The 20,152-nt window shown below is 34.9% G+C and overlaps 1 protein-coding gene across 5 annotated transcripts in view; it reads right to left on the reverse strand.

The window, feature by feature from the left end:
* The window catches only part of LOC129240108 (dnaJ homolog subfamily C member 5 homolog), a 54,438-nt gene that overhangs the window by 14,926 nt on the left and 19,360 nt on the right, over window positions 1-20,152 (reverse strand). Inside the window, exons 5-7 of one of the 5 annotated variants that reach the window (XM_054875621.1) lie at window positions 18,456-18,521; window positions 844-1,063; window positions 273-725 (exon numbers count right to left, since the gene is read on the reverse strand). In XM_054875621.1, coding sequence (XP_054731596.1) covers window positions 682-725; window positions 844-1,063; window positions 18,456-18,521 — 330 coding nt within the window. In that variant the 3' untranslated portion in view covers window positions 273-681. Of the gene's footprint in view, window positions 1-272; window positions 726-835; window positions 1,064-18,455; window positions 18,522-20,152 lie in introns of those variants that run through there. The other 4 variants (XM_054875622.1, XM_054875624.1, XM_054875623.1 and 1 more) reach the window with 4 other exon arrangements.

Raw genomic sequence — 20,152 nt, forward strand, 5'->3', positions numbered from 1 at the left:
GTGAGAATAAGTGACTACGACAAGTAAGTCTAAGCAACGCCTGTGTATGTATGCGTTAGTCGCTTTCGGTGTGTTAGTACCGGTGGTGAAACACTTTTTGGCCGGATGGTCATTAACGCTTTAAAATTATGGTATTTTTTTAGATATGATGCATGCTTTTATGAAAAAATCGCCACCCCAATTGTTTTTTGCAATGATTTTAATTAATTTTAATTGCCTTTTTAAAATACAACAAATATGAGTAAATATTTTCGTTTTTTTGTTTTTTGTTTTTCAAAAACAGCAATCGAATATTTTATATATAATAGGAAGGTAATTAATTAATAATTAAATATTTGCCTATTGGTATTTAAATATAAATTTAGTGAACGGCTTAGTTTTTATTTATTTTTAATACATTTTAGTGTTTAGTGACTTGTATAGGGGTGTACGTGTGTGGTTGTATGTGTGTGTGTGTGTGAGCTGATATAAAAGGATCAAAAAATGGAGCAGTTGTTATTTCGATTTCAATTTTTTTTATTTTAGTTGGTTTTCCTTTAGGTTGCGCAGGCCGTGCATGCTTTGTCCATACGTTTTGTTTGCTTTTCTCCTCTCTCTCTCTCTCTCTCTCTTCTTAACTGTTTGCTGTCATTCGTCAAGTAATACCACCATCATTGTTAGCAATATATAAGTAGTTTGTAGTTAATAGTAATTATGATCTTTTTTAACATCATCATTTTCAAAACCTTGAAAATGTTCATCAGCTTCATTATTAATATTCTTTATTATTATAATTTTTTTCAGTTTTTTTTTTTTTTTTTTTTTCAAGTTAACCACTAAATTAGTTTTATTTGTCTTATATACCTGGCGTATATGTCGGCTGTTCTGTAGCATTGAGCGATGTATTCTCCGTTGCGGCGGCTACTGGTGCGCCTGTGAACGGATTCACGCCAGTGCCACCGGCAGCTTGTGGTGGCGGTGGCATCGCGAAAGCGGGTTGCTGCTGTCCACCGGCGCCACCAACGCCTGGTTGTTGAGTTTTTGGACCGGGGCCTAAGTTAACATCATCCAAATCGGCATCCTCCTGCAGATGAAAAAAAAACAAAAGCAAAAGAGAAAAATAATTAAAGATTTCATATTTTTTTTGTATAATACAATTATAGGGTACAGAGCGAATAAAAAGTGAGCTATGATTGAGTGTAGAAATGAAAGTGATATTTGAAGAGAAAACAGGCTTAAATGTGAGACTGCGCAAGGACGACAAAATAATGGTCGTACGAGTATGTAAGTCGACAAAGACAAGTATTCGAAAGCAAACAAATTTTGGTTTTTAATTTACGAAGACGAAATTAAACTGAAAAAATAGGTAATTTTTATAATAACATAAACATATGAACAGTAAAAAAGAAATCGTTATGCGGATGTGTTATACAATTTTTCAATTATTAATAATTAATAACTGAGTCTACAACATCAAAATACAAGTACGCCTAGTTATCTTTTTGCACTAATTTATTTTACACGAGAACTTGATTTGACACGAGTTAAATTTTTGTTTACACGAATTGTTTTGTTTTAACACGATTTTGAATATTTTACGAATTTTTCTTGAATCTCATAGAGGAAATAGAGTAAGATAGTCTCAAGAAAAATCTCTGAGACTCGGTAGATTTTGCGCTCGCCATTTAATAATTTATTTCTTATAAATATTTAATAAATTAAAATGTGTAAGCACGAAAAAAACTCTCACCTCTAGCACTTTCAAATTTTTAATTTTTTTTTTTTTTGCTTTAAAAATTCATTTATTGTGTTGACAACTAAGTAATTGCGGATTTTTTTTTTAGAAAATTAAAGACAATTTTTCCAAGGAACTAAATAACTTTATTCTGTAATGTATTGCCCATTTTGATCAATGACCTTTTGCCATCTGTCAGGCAGCATCATAATCCCACGTTCATAAAACTTATGGTTTTTATTAGCAAAAAACTGAATCAGGTACGATTTGACATCATCATCATTATTGAGATGTTTACCATTCAAGGAGTTTTGTTAAGATCGAAACAAAAAGTAATCAGATGGTGCAAGGTTTAGGACTATATGATGGATGTAATAAAACATCGAACCCAGCTAGAGTAATTTTTGCCGAGTGGCCAAAGATGTGTGTGGCCTTGCTTTGTCGTGATAGAATCCTTTTTCGATTTGTCAATTCGGGCCGCTTTTCTTCAACTGCATTGTTTAATTTCGTTAGTTGTTCAATGAAGACATCAGAATTGATCGCTCGGTAATCCCACCAAACTGATAGCAAAACCTTCTTTTTATGTATATCAGCTTTTGTTGTTGTTTGAGTTGGTGTACCTGGCCTGCTCTACGATCTTTTCCGCTTGATATTGTTGTAAATAACCCATTTTTCATCGCCAGTTATCAGTCGTTTTAAAAATGTATCATTTTCATTTGTCGAATATAACTCAAAAAGTAGTCAAGATATCAACTCACATTTGGCAGGGATATTCTATAACTTTTTGGCCTTTTAATATTTGGCCTCAAAAATTATATTAATTATCACTAAAAATATTGTTTGGATTAATTTGTTTATAAGAAAAATCATAATTTTTTTTACTTTTCACTTCAAATTTTCTTTTTTTTCGATAAAAATAGATAACTGCAAAGCGGAATAATTTGTTTTAATGAAAAATTATTGACTGGTCGATTTCAGTTGATTACAAGAGGCTGTACATTCCACGGCGCAAATTAACGGGTAACATAGGGCAGAATTTTCAAGAAATCGATATTCCGAAAGTATAGTATCTTAAGAATATATAGTGTGAAATTTTCAAGCGGAAATTCCCAATATTATGGCTTCTACAGTCCATTAACTAGGTAGAGAGCGGTCCGCGCGCTTCTGTACCTCAAACTTTAAACTCGTGAAACCACTTTTTCCGGCACGGACTGCATGATAACTCATTCAGTTTTTAATATTTTTTGATGCGGTTTTTTTTTTCTAAATATTCGAAAGTGTTTTCTCTATAGATTTAATTTTTGATGTTTTTATTAAAAAATTTTATAAACATAATTAAAGCTTGACATTTATGACGTAAAACGCATACTGTTTTTTTAAATGCCGTAAATTGCAACATTTTTTGAAATTCAAAAGTCCTGCTCGACTGATTATAACTAAAATTTATTTTACAAGAATTTCTTTACTTTTTACAGATCCATCAACATTTCAAGGAGAAATGATGCAGACCGTGGAGCAACTTTTTTTTCATTGTACTTTGGGTGACGTGATTTTTTATATTCTAATTTTTGTAAAGAAAAATTAGAATAAATTCTTTTATAAAGTTTAAGTACTAATAAACAATGTATAGCATTTTTTATATTTATTTCTATTGTTATTCCATCTAAAAACAGTTTTTCTTTTAGCGCATTTTTGGCGCTGCTGGCCCCCTGAAAGGAGCCACGTTTGAGCAGATGTAGCGCCGCCATTTGTTTTTTTTTTTTTATTGAAAAAAATTTCTGTACACTCACTTAAGCATAAATATTAATAGTTAATTTATTTTATGATAATAAATACTTTCAGTTTTTCGCAAAAAATAACTGAAAAACTCGTTGTCTGGAGGAGCTGTCTTTAAAAAGGAGTGAACTTTAAAAAGAATTTTTTAATACTATTTTCACCTAATTCTATTTACGCGAATTTATTGAGCACGTAACTACCGTGTAAAAAGAGAATTAGGTGTATATGCATATGTACAAGGTGGCGCAAAATTAATCACCCTCTCGGAAGATGTACAATTTTTACAAGCGGCTGCCGTATGTCATTCATTTGTGTCGCTTGTGAATAAAGTGGATAGCTGCCGCAAGCAATGGAGAGCATAAAGACCAAAAGAAAGATTTCCATAACTTCAAACTATTTTTTTTTTCTAGTTAGGAAAAAAAATTATTCAAAAACAAACTTGGATGATTAATTTTAATTAATTTATTTATATATTTATATATAGACACATGAACAAAACGTAGGTATATGTAAATATCCCTCTTTTTTATGTTGTTTAAAAAATATAGAAAATGCCAGTATCTCATTAGATAAAAATGTCTTTATTTGAACTTAAGGAACCATAATAAATTGGGTTTTTTGGTATTACTCATGCCGCAAATGTGTGAAAAATGTATATACGCACATACATATATGCATAGAATTTTAACAATTACTGCTCTGAGAGATAGAAGGTACTTGGTAGAACTGGCAGTCGGTCTCTAAACCAACTCACTTAGACCGTTGCCAATCCATTGTGAAGGTACTTAGTACCAAGCAATTTTCCATCAGAAAACTTATCTTGAAAAATGTGGCATATTTTTAGGCGCAAAATTTATTTTCGATGCCAGTTTAAAAGTGTTCTCGAAAGTCTAAAAATGTTCCGAATTTTTCGAAACAATCTGACACATTTTAAAACTTTTGTAATTGAGCTTTGAAAATTAAGCGTTACAAATTTCAACAAGAAAAATATGTAAATTAACCTAAATTTCTGTAAGGGCATTTCTTGTGTATAAAATCAAAAATTATAACATATGACTGAGGTAAGAGATAAATCGTTCTACAAAAGTGGTATTGAAATGTTTGAGCGGCGTCTGAATGATTAGAAATTACGTTGATGAATAAAACTAATTTTGAACAAAAAAAAAAAGCAAAACGTGTTTTCTTTGTTAAGCCCGGGACTTTTCAGCCCATGTGTTATAAGTATAGAAAATAAGATATGGACTGCATATGAAAAGAGCAAAATTTAAAGGAGATTTAATTGAAGGCATGAAAAATCAAAATTTTCGAAAATATGATATATTGAGAGTAAACTACAGAGCACATTTTAGATCAAAAATTGTAATGCATTAAGGGATTATATATATACAGTTAAAATTTTCAAAAAACCGATTTTTTTTTCAATTTTTTTTTTTCTTAATGTACATATATTTAAGAATACACACAGAAAATTTAATATCGTTCCGGTGAATATTTTCGAAGTTACGCGCAAATTTGAAAAGGCGTTTCAGAGTGGTTGTAAAGTGCTTTTCAAACTTTTAACGCGTTTTTCTCAAAATGTATTTTCACAGTCGGTGACCAGCATTACTCGAAAACGGCTAAACCGATTAGTCTCAAATTTTAACACGAGCTGCTTAAATATATTTTTTAGTAATCGAAGATTTTTTCTTACCGATAAATATTTTTTTTTACAAAAAATGTTAGGCCGAAATTTTGGTCAAAAATCGTTTTTTTTTTTGAGAAACCGGCATTTTGTAAAAAAAAATATTTTACTTATTCCTTCGATTAATTACTAGATTTAGCATAACTTAAACAAAATCTGTTTGGTTTTTAATTTCAGAGGATCCAGTTCAGAGACACAGTGGCCTTCGCAAAACGTCTGTTTTGAAAAGAGCTACCGGAGATCAGCTGTAGCTCCTTTCCAAATAAATATTTTTACTAATACCTCAGTCTTAAAATATAGTTAAAAGATAACATAATATGGGTAAAAATTTTGAGGTCAATAGACTTAAAAGTTTTCTCAGAAAAAATTCTGGAAAATAGGCTTTTTTTCGGCCTTAGAAAATTCTAGCACATAGTCGTGAGTACGCTGGGACCAAGCATCGGAATAAAGTGCCTATAAACGTATGTTTTCTCGAATTTGAAAAAAAAAGCCCAAAGTTTACTTTCACTCTGGCAAAATACATTATCACTCAATCATACTGTTGGACTGAAGCGATCCCTAAAGTAGTAAGTAAAATACTCAATTGTCAAAAGGATCTGCGGTATCCGATTTTTAAACGCATTGATACTGGGTACCGAAAAGTACTTGAAGGACTTAGTGCTGCACATAAAATTAAAATTGTGATTATTTTCGAGTTGCTTCCTCTCCAAATTGAAGACCTTGGAGCCATTCAAAATCAACAGCTAATGCGAAATAAAGTACCCGATTTTTTATTTTCTTTTTTTACCGTCCACTACTTTTTGTTTATAACAATAAAAAACCACAAGCATACAGACGACTACGATAACTACAACTTTATTTTACAAGAATTTTTTTTTTTTACTTTTAACAGATTAATCAACATTTCAAAGAGAAATGATGCAGACCGTGGAGCAACTTTGTTTTCATTGTACTTTGGGTCACGTGATTTTTTATAAACTAATTTTTGTAAAGATATAATTTAAAAAAAAAATTTATAAAGTTTAAGTACTAATAAACAATGTATAACATTTTTTTATATTTATTTCTATTGTGTTCCTTTCTAAAAACAGTTTTTCTTTTAGCTCATTTTTGGCGCTGCTGGACGTATGTAACCCCTTAAAAAAATTATAAAATTTAACTAAAGCAATATTTTTTATAATTTAATGAATACAAATTACTTTATTTTATTTTAAATGATATTATTATTAAAAGAAAAAAAATCTGAAATAAATTTTCTAAACGGGCATGAGCATCGGACTACATCCTTAAAGAGATTCTTATCATCATTGGGCCTGCTTTTACTTGCTCTATTTACTTTTCAAAATAACCGAAATCTTTTTATTTTATTATTTATTTATTCAAATTATACGTAGCAAAAAAAACGGATAAGAGTAATCAAAAGACCCCGCTCTTTTCCAATAACAGGTGTTACAGGTGAATGGATTGCGCTATCGAAAGACGATTTTTTATGGCCGGAATTGGATGGACAACGTTTATTTTCAACAAGACGGCGCTACGTGCCACACAGGTAACGAAACCATTGATCTTTTACGGGAAAAGTTTCCGGACCGTGTTAGCTCTCGAAGAGGTGATCACAATTGGCCACCGAGATCTTGTGATTTAACACCTTGGGTCTTTTTTCTTTGGGGCCACGTGAAAGAGAAGATCTACGTCAACAGCCCAGGGTCGATTCCAGACCTCAAACCTGGAATTCGTGAGGCTATCGAGGACACAGGGCAGCCACTTCGCAATTCGGTTATGGAAAGTTTCATGAAAAGTATATTGTCCTGTAAGCGTGGTCGTGGTGGTCATTTGCCTGATGTTATTTTCCACTATTAACGGCATACCTTCCTCTTTATAATAAAATAAACATCCGATCATTCATATAAAAAAATAGCATTTTTCTTTGAATATCAAAATAACACCTCTTATTAAAAACCCCTTTAAATAACGATAACAAAAAAATCCTCTTCGATTTCTCTCAAATTTTGCACAAACAAATCATGACTGACGGAAATGGATTTAAAAATAATTGCGAAAATTTGTCCACAGAAAAAAAAGTAACTAAAAGATTAGAAAAATTGCACTCAAATGCTTTCCAAACCCTTATATGTAATTATGTAATTTATAAGAGTTTAATTTTATTGAGCAATTTTTTTTTCTATCAAATTCTATTTTGTTTTTTTTTTTTTTTTAATTTGGTAAACAGTCATAACTTCTGAAGCTTCATTTCGTTATCATATCTTATTTAAAACGTAATTTTTCAATCTAGTCTTAGTGGAAAAAATTCTTGGAATATAGCACAAAATTTTGAAAATTGAAGAGTAGAGCACTTTAAAAAATTATTTTGTGGGAAAAATTATGACGACAATCGAACTAAAATACTGTCGGAGATATAAACTTTGCAACGATACCTCATTTATGCAAAGTGATTTAAAAATTTTTGATTCATACCACGCTTTAGTGCTTCTTTTTAGAGGCTCTTTTGATTTTTGTCACCTCGACAAATTTTGTGAAAAAAATTTCTATGTTTTTGAAGTGCATTTCCGGCAGTTTAAGCACGAATTTAGCGCTTGCGCAAAATTTTAGCGAAATCAAAAACAGTGTTTTTTTGTGTGTTATCCTTATTTACTTTATGCGCTTAGCCCAGAACCTTTCGATTGCCTTTAAGGAGATCCGGTGGTCTAGAAATTTCAAGAAATCGATTTTTTGTTTTTTCGATATTTCGAATGTATAGCATAATAAAAATATACTGTGAAAGTTTCATGCGGAAATTCCCAATATTATAGCTTCTACAGCCCATTAATTAAGCGGTCCGCGCACTCCTGTACCTTAAACTTTAAACTCATTTATCTCGAAACGACTTTTTTCGGCCTGGTGTTGTCAAAAAAACTTTTCAACCGTCTGAAACTTTAATATGTTGTTCACAACATCAATAGCTATCGCCCGCACTAGAATCATATTATTATTTCAATTATTTCGTATTTTTTTTATTAAAAAACTAAAACCCCGCTTTTTAGAGTCAATTTTTTTCACCCGGGACATAGCTACAGTCACACACAGTTTCGTATTTTTTTTTTTTTTTTTTTTTTTTTATTAAAAAACTAAAACCCCGCTTTTTAGAGTCAATTTTTTTTTTTTTTTTTTTTTTCACCCGGGACATAGCTACAGTCACGGCTGGCGAAAATCCTCCACTGAACCCGCCCAGAGGGTGCCGGCTGGTAATAGGTACCACAGTAGTCCTGAAATAGGAGATACCTAGCTAAGTTAATTATACAAAGTTTGGTGTTCGCTACTCCTCAATAGTACAACATCATTCGGAGTATCTTTAGCATGGTCGGGGGTAAAGGGCTGGATCAAGGTGTAATGCGACCCGTGCCGAGGATCTGTCAGGCTGGGGGCCCTTTTCAAAAATAACTCAGTCGTAAACGGAGCTTACGGATACCTGGCGCCCTCCGTAATAGCTAGCCTTACCTACGTACCTGGAGCTATGCGTAGGCGGACTTCTCCTTCTCCAACACTCGTGGGTCCAAAATGAATATTGACAAATTTAATAATAAAAATTCTAGGGAGACCGGTTCCTCCGCTAAAGGACCGGAAGGAGCTTCCAGCTCTGCAAAAAGGGCAGCGTCCTTGACAAGCCTCTCTTCAGCCCCAATTGCGACTGAGGCCAAGCCTAGTCAAAATTCGGGGGCTAACAAATCTACGGCTGGTAATTTGGTCCAGCCAAACAAGCAACTGTTGCGACAACCGAAAGTTGGTCGCCAAGATGAGGTGACTGCGACCTCAGTCAGCGCTAAAAGCAGTTCTCAGGTCCAGAAATGGCCTACAATAAAAATTTCCGACCCGTCAAAAGCTGGGTACCAGGAAAGGCGCAATGCGGCCAGGTTACTCACTAGAGTACACTCAACGCCACCAGCTGGGGAAGAACTCACTAAGGAGTTGCAAGAAGCGATCGAGTGGGCGAAGGCGGTACTACCCAATTTCCAGATTGAGCGTCCGGTGCATCCGGACATATCTAAGCGTCAGAGGTCAGCCGAGGGGGACAGCTCGCAGGCGAAGAAAATGAGGTTGCACAATGTCACGCCACACAAGTCTTTTGCGGAGGTTGCAAAAAACCGCATCATAATAGGCGTTGTAGACGAAAACGACCCTGAAGGAAAAATCCCCAAGAACCAGTGGAAATGGGTGAATGCTGCGCTGACGAAAGTAGCGATGGAAGTTATGACCAGCAACCCTGGGCCTCCTCCTTCCTGTACAGATGCAGGGTGGTATCAGGGGCAAATAAAGATAGTTGCTTGCGACGACGAAAGGTCGGTGCAGCTTTACAGGATTGCCATCTCTAAAGTTGGTGAAGTATATCCCGGTGCCAAGCTGGCGGTGGTCGAGAAGAAGGAAATTCCGTCTCGTCCAAGAGCAAGAGCTTGGTTACCAACTACTCCATCAGAGCCTGAGGATATCATGCAGCTGCTAAGAGCATGCAATCCTAATCTTCCAGCTGACAAATGGAAATTTGTCAAGTCTTTTGAGGAGAAGTCAACCACCGAGGTGGAGTCGAAAAGAGCCACTATGCAAGTCATGCTACTGCTGACTGAGGACTCACTAGAGCCATTGGCGAAGAGCGATGGCGAAGTCAATTATGGCTTCTGTAAGATTAAAATCAGGACATACAGAAGCGACATGTTAGGCCAGCTTGCTGATGATGAAGAGTCGTCTAGCGAGATGGACGTGCACGAAAAGGAGTCAATAGGCGATGTCGACAGTATTGGACACGCTTCTTCTGGGGCGGATTTGACAGAAGACTTTGCTAACCTGTTGTCGGAGAAAGAGCTCCTGGGTGAGGTAGACGCAGACGTAACCAATGAGGCTCCTTCAAATAAATCTGCACCACAGTAAAGCAGCTACAGCAGCCCTTGTTGAACTAATGGCGGTAGAAAATCCTGACATTGTCCTCATTCAGGAGCCATGGGTGAGACAAGGGCGCATATGCGGATTGAGGGCTCCGCACTACAAGCTTTATGCTGCCAGCTGTGCAGGTAAAAGTAGGACATGCGTATTAGCTAAATCTAAACTTAACGTTTTCTTAATCCCAAAATATAGCAATGAAGACTTCACGACGGTAAGCTGGGAAGCAGGTGACATCGAATTTCGTATGGCGTCGATGTACTTGGCCCACGAAGAACCCGTACCACCACAACTGTTGGTGGATTTGATAACGGACAGTGAAACCTCCAAAAGCAGACTAATACTGGGTGGTGACGTGAATGCACACCACTCTGTATGGGGAAGCTCGGATATCAACGAACGTGGTGAGTTACTTTTCAATTACATTTTATGTACTAAATTGCTGTTATGTAATCGTGGGAACGATCCTACTTTTATAATCAGGAATCGTCAGGAAGTTCTTGACATCACCCTAGTCTCAGATTGTTTAATAGATAAGGTGGTTCAATGGAGAGTATTAGAGAAGCACTCCTTCTCAGACCATCGCTATATTGAATTAATATTAGAAGAAGAAATCCCTCAACCTACTAGCTTTAGGAACTACAGGAAGACCAACTGGCAGATGTATAATTACGAGTTGGAGAGAAATCTTCCCGAAATTCCCCCTTACTATCCAGAAAACGAGGAAGAATTAGATAAGCTAGTCAATCTGTTCTCCGGAACATGTTGCAAAGCGCTAAATAAGTCTTGCCCTCTTGTCAGGCACAAGGGGAAGACAAAACCCCCATGGTGGTCCTCAGAACTTAGCCTTCATAAGAGTGTATGTAGAACACTATTTAATAAGGCGAAATACTCTAATTCGGAAGACGATTGGGACTTCTATTATGAGCAACTCAAAGTCTATAAAAAAGAGTTGAGGAAAGCAAAAAGATCTTCATGGAGGTCGTTCTGTGAGGATATAGAAACTACAGCGGAAGCTTCTCGCTTAAGGAAGGTCTTGGCTAGATCAACGACATCTATTGGCTTTTTACAGAAGCCAGACAACGGCTGGACGACTTCTACCAAGGAGTCGCTAAGTTTACTATTAGATACTCACTTTCCGGGGAGCTCTGAAGTCTATAACTCGGGTCCTACCCGAACTTGCAACCCCAGAGTATCAGAATTTCAGATTAACTCAGATATCTCAGACATAATCAATGGAACTAATATTACTTGGGCTATAGGAAATTTTAAGCCGTATAAATCGCCAGGCCCTGATGGGATAATACCGGCACAACTTCAGCAGCCTCTGGCTCATATCACAAGGTGGTTAGTAACCATTTTCAAAAGTACTCTTCAGTTAAATCACATTCCCTCAGCATGGAGGGAGGTTAAGGTCATCTTTATCCCGAAGGCAGGTAGAAGCTCGCATACCAAACCTAAGGATTTCAGACCGATTAGTCTATCATCCTTTCTACTGAAAACATTAGAAAAGCTGATCGACTCAGTTATCAGGTACAGCGTACCCCACTCACGTATTTCCAAATCGCAACATGCCTACTGTAAAGGAAAATCTACAGAGACGGCCCTAAACTCACTGGTCACATCAATTGAAAGCTCATTTGAAGTTAAAGATTATTCACTGGCAGCCTTTTTAGATATCGAAGGAGCTTTTAACAATATCCTGCCTAAGGTCATAACGAACACGCTGTCAGACCTGCGCATCTCCGGAACCTTTGTGAATTTCATTGAACAGTTGCTTACGAGCAGGTTCGTGAATTCGACGTTGGGCTCTTCGGTGATGCGCAGATCTGTCTGTAGAGGTACTCCTCAAGGCGGGGTGCTTTCTCCTCTTCTGTGGAATCTAGCTATGAACAAGTTGTTGCTGGATCTGGAGGAGAGGAGAATTAAGGTTGTGGCCTACGCGGACGATGTAGCTATATTAATAAGGGGGAAGTTTCCAGACACCCTCTGCAGTCTAATGCAAAGAACCTTAAAATATGTGAATACTTGGGCCAAAACATGTGGTTTGAGCCTGAATGCGGCCAAAACGGAACTAGTGTTGTTTACAAGGAAATATAAAATTCCCGACTGCCGGCCTCTGACACTCAACGGAACTCTTTTGCTGGTCGGTGAAAAGGCCAGGTACTTAGGTTTAACCCTTGACAGGAAACTTTCATGGAAGCTGAATGTTCAGGAAAGAATAAAGAAGGCTGCTACGGCGCTTTATTCCTGTAAGAGAACTGTAGGCTTAAAATGGGGACTAGCCCCCAAAATAGTTCACTGGCTATATACGGCCATTGTCAGACCAATTATGACCTACGGAGTCCTGGTCTGGTGGCCATCCCTTGATAAGAAAACTTCCATTAAGAAACTAGATAGTATTCAGAGGGCGGCAAGCCTCAGTATCACTGGGGCGCTCAAAACAACGCCAACTTCGGCTCTAAGCGTTATGTTGCATCTACTACCAATTGACCTATATTGCAGACAGCTGGCCGCCAAAACGGCTCTAAGATTGAGGGAATCATCGATGCTCAAGACAAACAAATGGGGACACTCGCGCATACTTGGGATGTTTCCAGGTATTCCTAATACCACCGACTTTTGTGACTCGGTGAATACATACCTAGACAGGCCTTATACAGTCCATTTTCCATCCAGAGAGGACTGGGTGAATGGGTTAACAAACAACGAAAACGTGGTTAGTATATATACGGACGGCTCAAAACTCAATGATCAAGTGGGAGGTGGTGTATATTCGGAAACTATTTTCGCCAATTTATCCTTTCGCTTACCTGATCATTGTAGCGTATTCCAGGCCGAAATCCTGGCAATCTCAGAAAGCCTTTTAATGCTAAATAAAAGCGTAGTCACTGTTAGAGATATCTTCATTTATTCCGATAGTCAGGCAGCTCTGAAATCGCTTCTATCAAGCAAACACTCGTCGAAGACAGTAAAGGAGTGTTACAAATTATTAACAACACTTGCACAGTACTTTTCTATTAATCTACTCTGGGTGCCAGGACACAGTAACATTATAGGTAACTGTAAGGCAGATGAGTTAGCTAGATTAGGCTCCTCGCTCCAAATTAGTCAGGACAGGCTTGACATACCTATGCCCCTGGCAACATGTAAACTTTTGATAGACAGATACACCATTAGTGCTGCTAACTCCAACTGGAGGCAGTTAAACACCTGCGCTATAAGTAGGCTAGCGTGGCCCGAATGGAACATGGGTCGAACTAAGAGTCTACTTAAGTTAGGCAGGAGGGATCTAAGGATTGTAGTAGGTGTCCTATCTGGGCACTGTCTAATAGGAAGACATGCCAGTAGATTAGGGGCACCATCTAATGGCTATTGTAGAAGCTGTCAAGATATAGAGGAGGTAGAGACAATCGAACACCTTCTATGCGGGTGCATGGCTCTGTGTAGAAGGCGGTGGAGATTGCTCGGTTTCGCTTATCTGGACAGCATTGCAGATGTTGCAAATCTCAAACTATCTAGTATAGCTAGCTTTTTAAAGGCCACACAATGGTTTAGAGAGGACCAAGTTGAGTAGGATAGGACAGTTCCGGTGGTATCACAAGGGGCCTCTAACTGGCCTAGGTGCGTCGTAGGACAGCCACTTCACCTAACCTAACCTAACCTAGCTACAGTCACACTGATTAATAATTTTTGTGGTTCTTGTGTTTCAGATAAATAGAAGAACCAAAATGGACAACACCGTCCAGGTCCAATTTTTGGGGAGGGTCACTTTCAGCGCCATTTGTGAAATTATTAAAATGAAATTTTTTTTTCATTTTTGTATGTAAAAGAAGTTAAATAAAAAGACTAAAAAACTTTAATATCGTTTTTAACTTTTTTTATTATAAAAAAATCCTGAAAATACCCCAAATTTTGGCTCTAAGCTACCAGGACCCGTTGTTTTTTTTTTTTTTTAGAAAATTAAACATTTTTAGGAACTTTCGTAACAGAAAAATTTGGATTTTTCATGAAAATGTTGTTGTGGTTTTTCCTTTTTGTTTGTTTTTCTGCTCACAAAAATCAGTCTTACTCTCGAACCGGACTTTCGAATGCCTTCTAAACTCTTTCAAACTTTTAACGAACTCATGAAACAGTTTTTGTCGAAATTTTAAGCGCAGGAGTCCACTGCATATTTTCCACATATTCTTAGGGGACCATTTAAAAAAATAGGTCCATGTAGTACAAATTTAATTTAGTCTTCTTCAAAGGAGGAATTTTAGAGTACATGCAAAAATATTTTTATTTCGAAAAAAAAAAAATTTATTTCGAAAAAGAAATTAGTTTTAGGTAGGTAGGTGATATTAAAAACTTTCTTAAATCGCAATGAGTAAGAATTCTAAATTGAATGACCTTTAAAAGCTTTTCAAGCAAACAATTTTCAATTTGTGAAAATTATGAAAACGAATTTGACATTCAGAATTTATTAAGGAATATTTTTGTATTTATTTATTTATGAATTAGAATTTAAGGAATATTTTATTTATTTATATACTAGTGACATATCTATAAATAGTAATATTAAAATTACAAGACACACTAGCGACAAGGACTATCGGCTTACAATTCTTTTGCCATAAAAGCGACCCATTCCAAAAGCCACACAAGCCACAAGTATCAATAAATATTAAGGCTTATTTTTGTATTTTTGGAATATTTTGGCGTTAAAAATTCTAAAAATAAAAAAATGTTTTTACGCACGACTGTTCGTTGCATAATAATTTTCGTTCCCCAAAATTTAACTTCGGACATCTTAAAATAAATTGATCTTTTTTTTCATATTCCTAAATTTATGCCAATGAATATTCAATGAAATTCATTTTTATAACTAAACAAAATTTTCATCCTTTGTAACACGATTTTTTTTTTAATTATTATTTTCATATTGCAATATTCGCACGCATCAACATGCCAAGGCGGCATACAGACTTCATTGATTTTCACATTGCATCTTTTAGGCGCACGTTTTATTTATTCTCTGGATGAAGACTCAGGAAGTCGCATACTTAACTAAGTCGCATATTAATTTAGAATTTTCAAAATGTAAATTTGAATTATCATTTGTTGAATATTACAGTGTTTTAAAATGAAAATTTGGCAAATAGTATTAATTTTGAATTATTTATTTTTATTAATATATTTTTGTACAACGGAATTTATTTATAATTTTCTAGGTACAAATACTGTGGTTTAAAAATCAAAATCCTACATTTTGGTTCCATTACGGTGGAGTTGATTGTTGCTAATTATGATTTAAAAACAAACAAAAAAAAACATAATTTTAGTTTACACTAAGATACAAAATTATAGAAATGATAATGACGAAAACAACGAATTACGAACGTAATGACAAGTGGGATATATAACTCAATGGGAAACATTCACAGACACTGAGAATTTATAGGTACATGCAGGATATTTCAGCAAGAGATTTCACTATATTTTACATGCTTCAAGCTCATAACATTTCCTTTAACATTTGGAAAATTAAACGATTGAATTTTTTTTTTTTTTTTTTTTTTTGGGGGGTTTTTTTTCGAAGTAATCCGAGCTTACTACGTTCTCTGAGCTTGTTCTTACTACTGACAGGATATTTGTCGCGTAATGGGAATATTGAATAGTCGAACTAACGCACGGCATGCCGTTACTATTGGGAAATTCACAAAATTAAGGCAATCAGCGCAAATACAACGATGAAGACACTTTGTGCACTCAATGGATTAGTTCGTTTTATGCAAGTGAGTATGCGGATGTGTATATTTGAACGCGGTTGATGGGTTTAAGTCCACGGCCAGCAATCCGGAGCAAATGAAAAAGTTGCGGTTTAGCAGTATTGGAATTTGTAGTGACCGTCAAGCTGCACTGAAAGCCCTCGCTAACCCACGCTGCTCTTCGATGTTAGTCGGTGAATGTACGACAAAACTGAATAGTGTTGCAAATCACAAAAAAGTTAAGTCTTATTGGGTGTCTGGACATTCTGGTATTACATGGAACGAGTAAGCTGATAAACGGGCTAATGAAGGCTCTGCAAGTATGGCACTAGGCCCTAGACACCCGTTTCTAGGTGTCAATTCTGCATCGATTCAACTATGGATTGTCGACTTCATGAGGTCTACCCATAGAGGACGTTGGTCTGGGTTGAACTCGTGCAGAGTTGCCAAGTGCTTAGTGAAAGAACCAAACAGGAAAAGAGCTAAAACTCAGCAGAAAGGACCTGAGAGTACTGGTGGGTGTAATCACAGGGCACAATGCATTATTCTGTCATGAGGATGACGACACTGCAGAGGCGTTTTCCATAATCAGACTTAGGATAGTGGGTTGCGACATACTGAGTATGGATAAAGTTCATACTCTTCCTCTTCCGGATCTCTTAAGATTCATCAATGAATCCAAGAGATTTGTGGAAGAGTGACCTCGAACTACCACCCACAATCTTTCCTATCCCTCTATTCTTTCTACTGAAATCCACCGGGTGTAGTATAGAGTTATTCAATAGGTGCGCTTCAACTTTTTTTCGATAGGGAGGGCGAACGACGCAATATTTTTTATTTTTCGCTTGTCATTTGTAAACTTCATTAGTATACATTTCATCATGGAACGCTACACACTTGAGCAACGATTGCAAATCGTGCAAATTTTTTATGAAAATAATCGTTCTGTTGCTGCTACTTTAAGAGCATTACGGCCATTTTACGGTCCATTTAACAAGCCGTCCCGTTTTGGGGTTATGTGAAGTCATTGGTCTACAGTAACAAGCCGGCGACGATTTTTGAGCTCAGAGCCAATATTGAACGCGAAATTGCTGGAATTTCGGCCGATTTATGCAAAACAGTGGTCGAAAATTGGGTTCAACGATTGGACTTTGTAAAACGTGCACGCGGTGGTCATGCAAAAGAAATCGAATTTCATACTTAAATGTATATGTTCAAACTCGATAATAAAAAAAAAAATTAGTTAAAAAGTCAAACCGTTTGTGTTTTATTCAAAAAAGTTCAAAAGTTGAAGCCCTCTTACTGAAAAACGCTTTATTTGGTAGGTAGGCAGGTGAAATGATTGAAGTACCACTCTGGCACTCCCCAAGTAGCACTAGAGCGCCATTTAGATACCATTGTGAAACTTCCAACAGGCAGACATCCACAGTCATCCATAGCTGTTGATGTAATGGAGAAGATGTGATGGGATTTAGGTTGGTGCACTACTGCCACAGGCTGTCGAAGAAAGCAGTACTTAATGACCTTAATCGTCTGGCTATCAAGCCCGGACATTTATAGAGAAAGTGCTCAACAGTTTCCTTCTCTGAAAGGTCCCCACAGCTTCTGCAATGGGGGTTAAATGGTAAACCTAGCTTTTTCTCGAGTGAACCAATGACCGTTAAACACGGTAAATGAATTTGGAAATTGAATGACGTGGAGTTCCAAGGATTTTCTGAGTCATTTGTCCATAGTACTGGAGCCACAGGGTTTTCGAAATAGCACATGAAGATATGAAGTTCTATCTTTACTGCGCTTTCCTGAGATCTTACTTTTTTTTGTTACTCCTATCACTTTTTTTCAATACTTTGCTTTGACAATCAAAAGTACAAAGTACAAAAAGTACAAAGTACAAAAAAAAAAAAAAAACAAAACGGTTACAAGCCGTTGCCTCGATGTAAAATATATTAGTACAGTATAGGGTGCATATGTAGGTATCATATGTGCGAACTTTTCACAAAACAACTTAAGTGAACTTGGCATTTTCTAACTGTTAATCACTAAATTACTGGGTTTTAGCAAGATGTAAATAGTTAATGACTGAAAAATTTAACTTAGGAGTATATTTTAATAAAAATATAATATATAAAATTTATGTGAGACTTATTAATCTAAATTTATTAATCTAAAACCTGTTAAATCCATATAAGTTGCTTTGGCAAAAGTACACAAATACACCTGTGAATAACGTGTGAGTGCCAGAGATACAATGGTTACAATGATAAAAATATGATAACAATGAATAATGAACAATGAATAAGATCACTCCCACCAATGTTCCGTGTAATATTAAATGGAAAAAGGAACATTTATGAGTCCACCATTTAGTCGTAGTCCAACATCAAACCATACAACAAAGCTTTCCACAAAGGAGACAAAATTAAAAACGAAAAAAGGCAAAAATAAAAATCAATGCTTGGCAGAGCCTTTTGAACAAGCAGCCATGATTTCAAAATTAGAGGGTAGAGTAGTTAAGCAATTATTAGACAAAAGTACAAATTTAACTACGTTTCAACTACATTCATATTTATTTTACAAAAGTTAGGATGAATATATTTGGATTACTTACATTATGCGCTGTGGCCTGTATCCTATTTGTTGAATTATCACTAGGTTCTCTATCCCCTTCGCCACGCTACAACATGAGTTTTCGAATCGAAATCAAATCGAACGTATTTTTTTACGAGAAAGTTGAGCATGAGCCAAAAAAAAACAAATAAACGAACGAGGGTAAACGAATAATAATACAATAATAATAAGTATACAATAAATAAAAAACTATATCAATATAAAAAAGGAACTAGAGGGCATAGAATCATAGAACAGAATAGAAGAGTGAGGAAAAGTGAAAGCAGCAGGTGTGTGGGAGTAGTGGTAAATTGGTTTGTGGATTAGGCAGTGGTAGTGAAGTGGGGATTGAGTGTGACAATTGCAAGCGTGTGCGGGTGTGCAAAGCGCAGCGAACACCAAAGTGTAGAGGAAGAGTTAAAGAGTGGGGCGGCAAAAGTTATTTACAATGAAAAAAAATTTAAAAAGCAAAATTAGGTGCTCAAAAGGATGGCAAAATGAATTGATGAACAAAAAGATACGCATTGGTGAGTGAAAGTTGGCAGAAGGCAAATGTCGCAAAATTTTTTGCCATATTGAGGATCTAACTAGAATCGGCAATATATGAAAATTTGCTTGTGTATGCAAAAACAAGCAAGCAACTTCAAAAGTTACAATCAATTATTGAAGATGATTGAATTTCTAACTAATTTTTTTTTTTGTTTTTGTTACAGAAAGGCATGAATGGTTACCCAAAGCAAAGGAAATTTGATGATTTTCGTCAAGTGCTGTGAACTCTGGATATTTTTGGGAAAATGTGGAGAAACAATCTCGGTTGTGTGATAATTTGTGAAAAAAAATACAACAACGAGCAATTGCATGTAATTTCATATTATATTAATTGTGAAACAAATTAGAAAAAATTATAATAATTTTAATTTTTTATTTACTTTTTTATCTGTTTTTTTATTAAATTTTGTATTTTTGTTTAATTTTTTCATTTTTTATGTTGTAATTGAAATTTAATTTTTCACTTTTTGGTGATATTTAAAATTTTTTTCTTTTTTTGCGAAATTAAAAAAAAATACAACGAGCAATTTAATGAATTTTTATATGAAATGTGAAATAAGTTAGAAAAAAGTACAACAATAATTTTAATGTTTTTATTTATTTTTTTAGCTATATTTTTATAAATTTTATTTTTGTTGTAATTGAAACTTTTTTCAACTTTTTGATAAATTTGTTTAATTTTTTTTTTCTTTCTTATTTTGCGTAATTCTGTATTCTATTTTCTTTGTTGTTATTTTTAGTTTTCCTCTTTTTTTACTTTTTTTCTCTTTTTTATTTGTTGTTTTTATTTTGTTCAATTTTTTTTTATTTGTATATTTTTATATTTTTTAATTTTTTATATTTTTTATATTTTTTATATTTTTTATATTTTTTATATTTTTATATTTTTTATATTTTTTTATATTTCTTTATATTTTTTATATTTTTTAAATCTTTTATATTTTTTATATATTTTTAAATTCTTTATATTTTTTATATATTTGTAGGTATTTTTTTCATATATTTTATATTTTTTCATATTTTTTCATATTTTATCATATTTTTTATATTTTTCATACTTTTTTATATTTCTTTATTTTATTTTTTATATTTCTTTATTTTAATTTTTATATTTCTTTATTTCATTTTTTATATTTTTATATTTCTAAT

The sequence above is a fragment of the Anastrepha obliqua genome, chromosome 3 (genome assembly GCF_027943255.1).
Source record: "Anastrepha obliqua isolate idAnaObli1 chromosome 3, idAnaObli1_1.0, whole genome shotgun sequence".
In the NCBI taxonomy this organism is placed as follows: Eukaryota; Metazoa; Arthropoda; class Insecta; order Diptera; family Tephritidae; genus Anastrepha; species Anastrepha obliqua.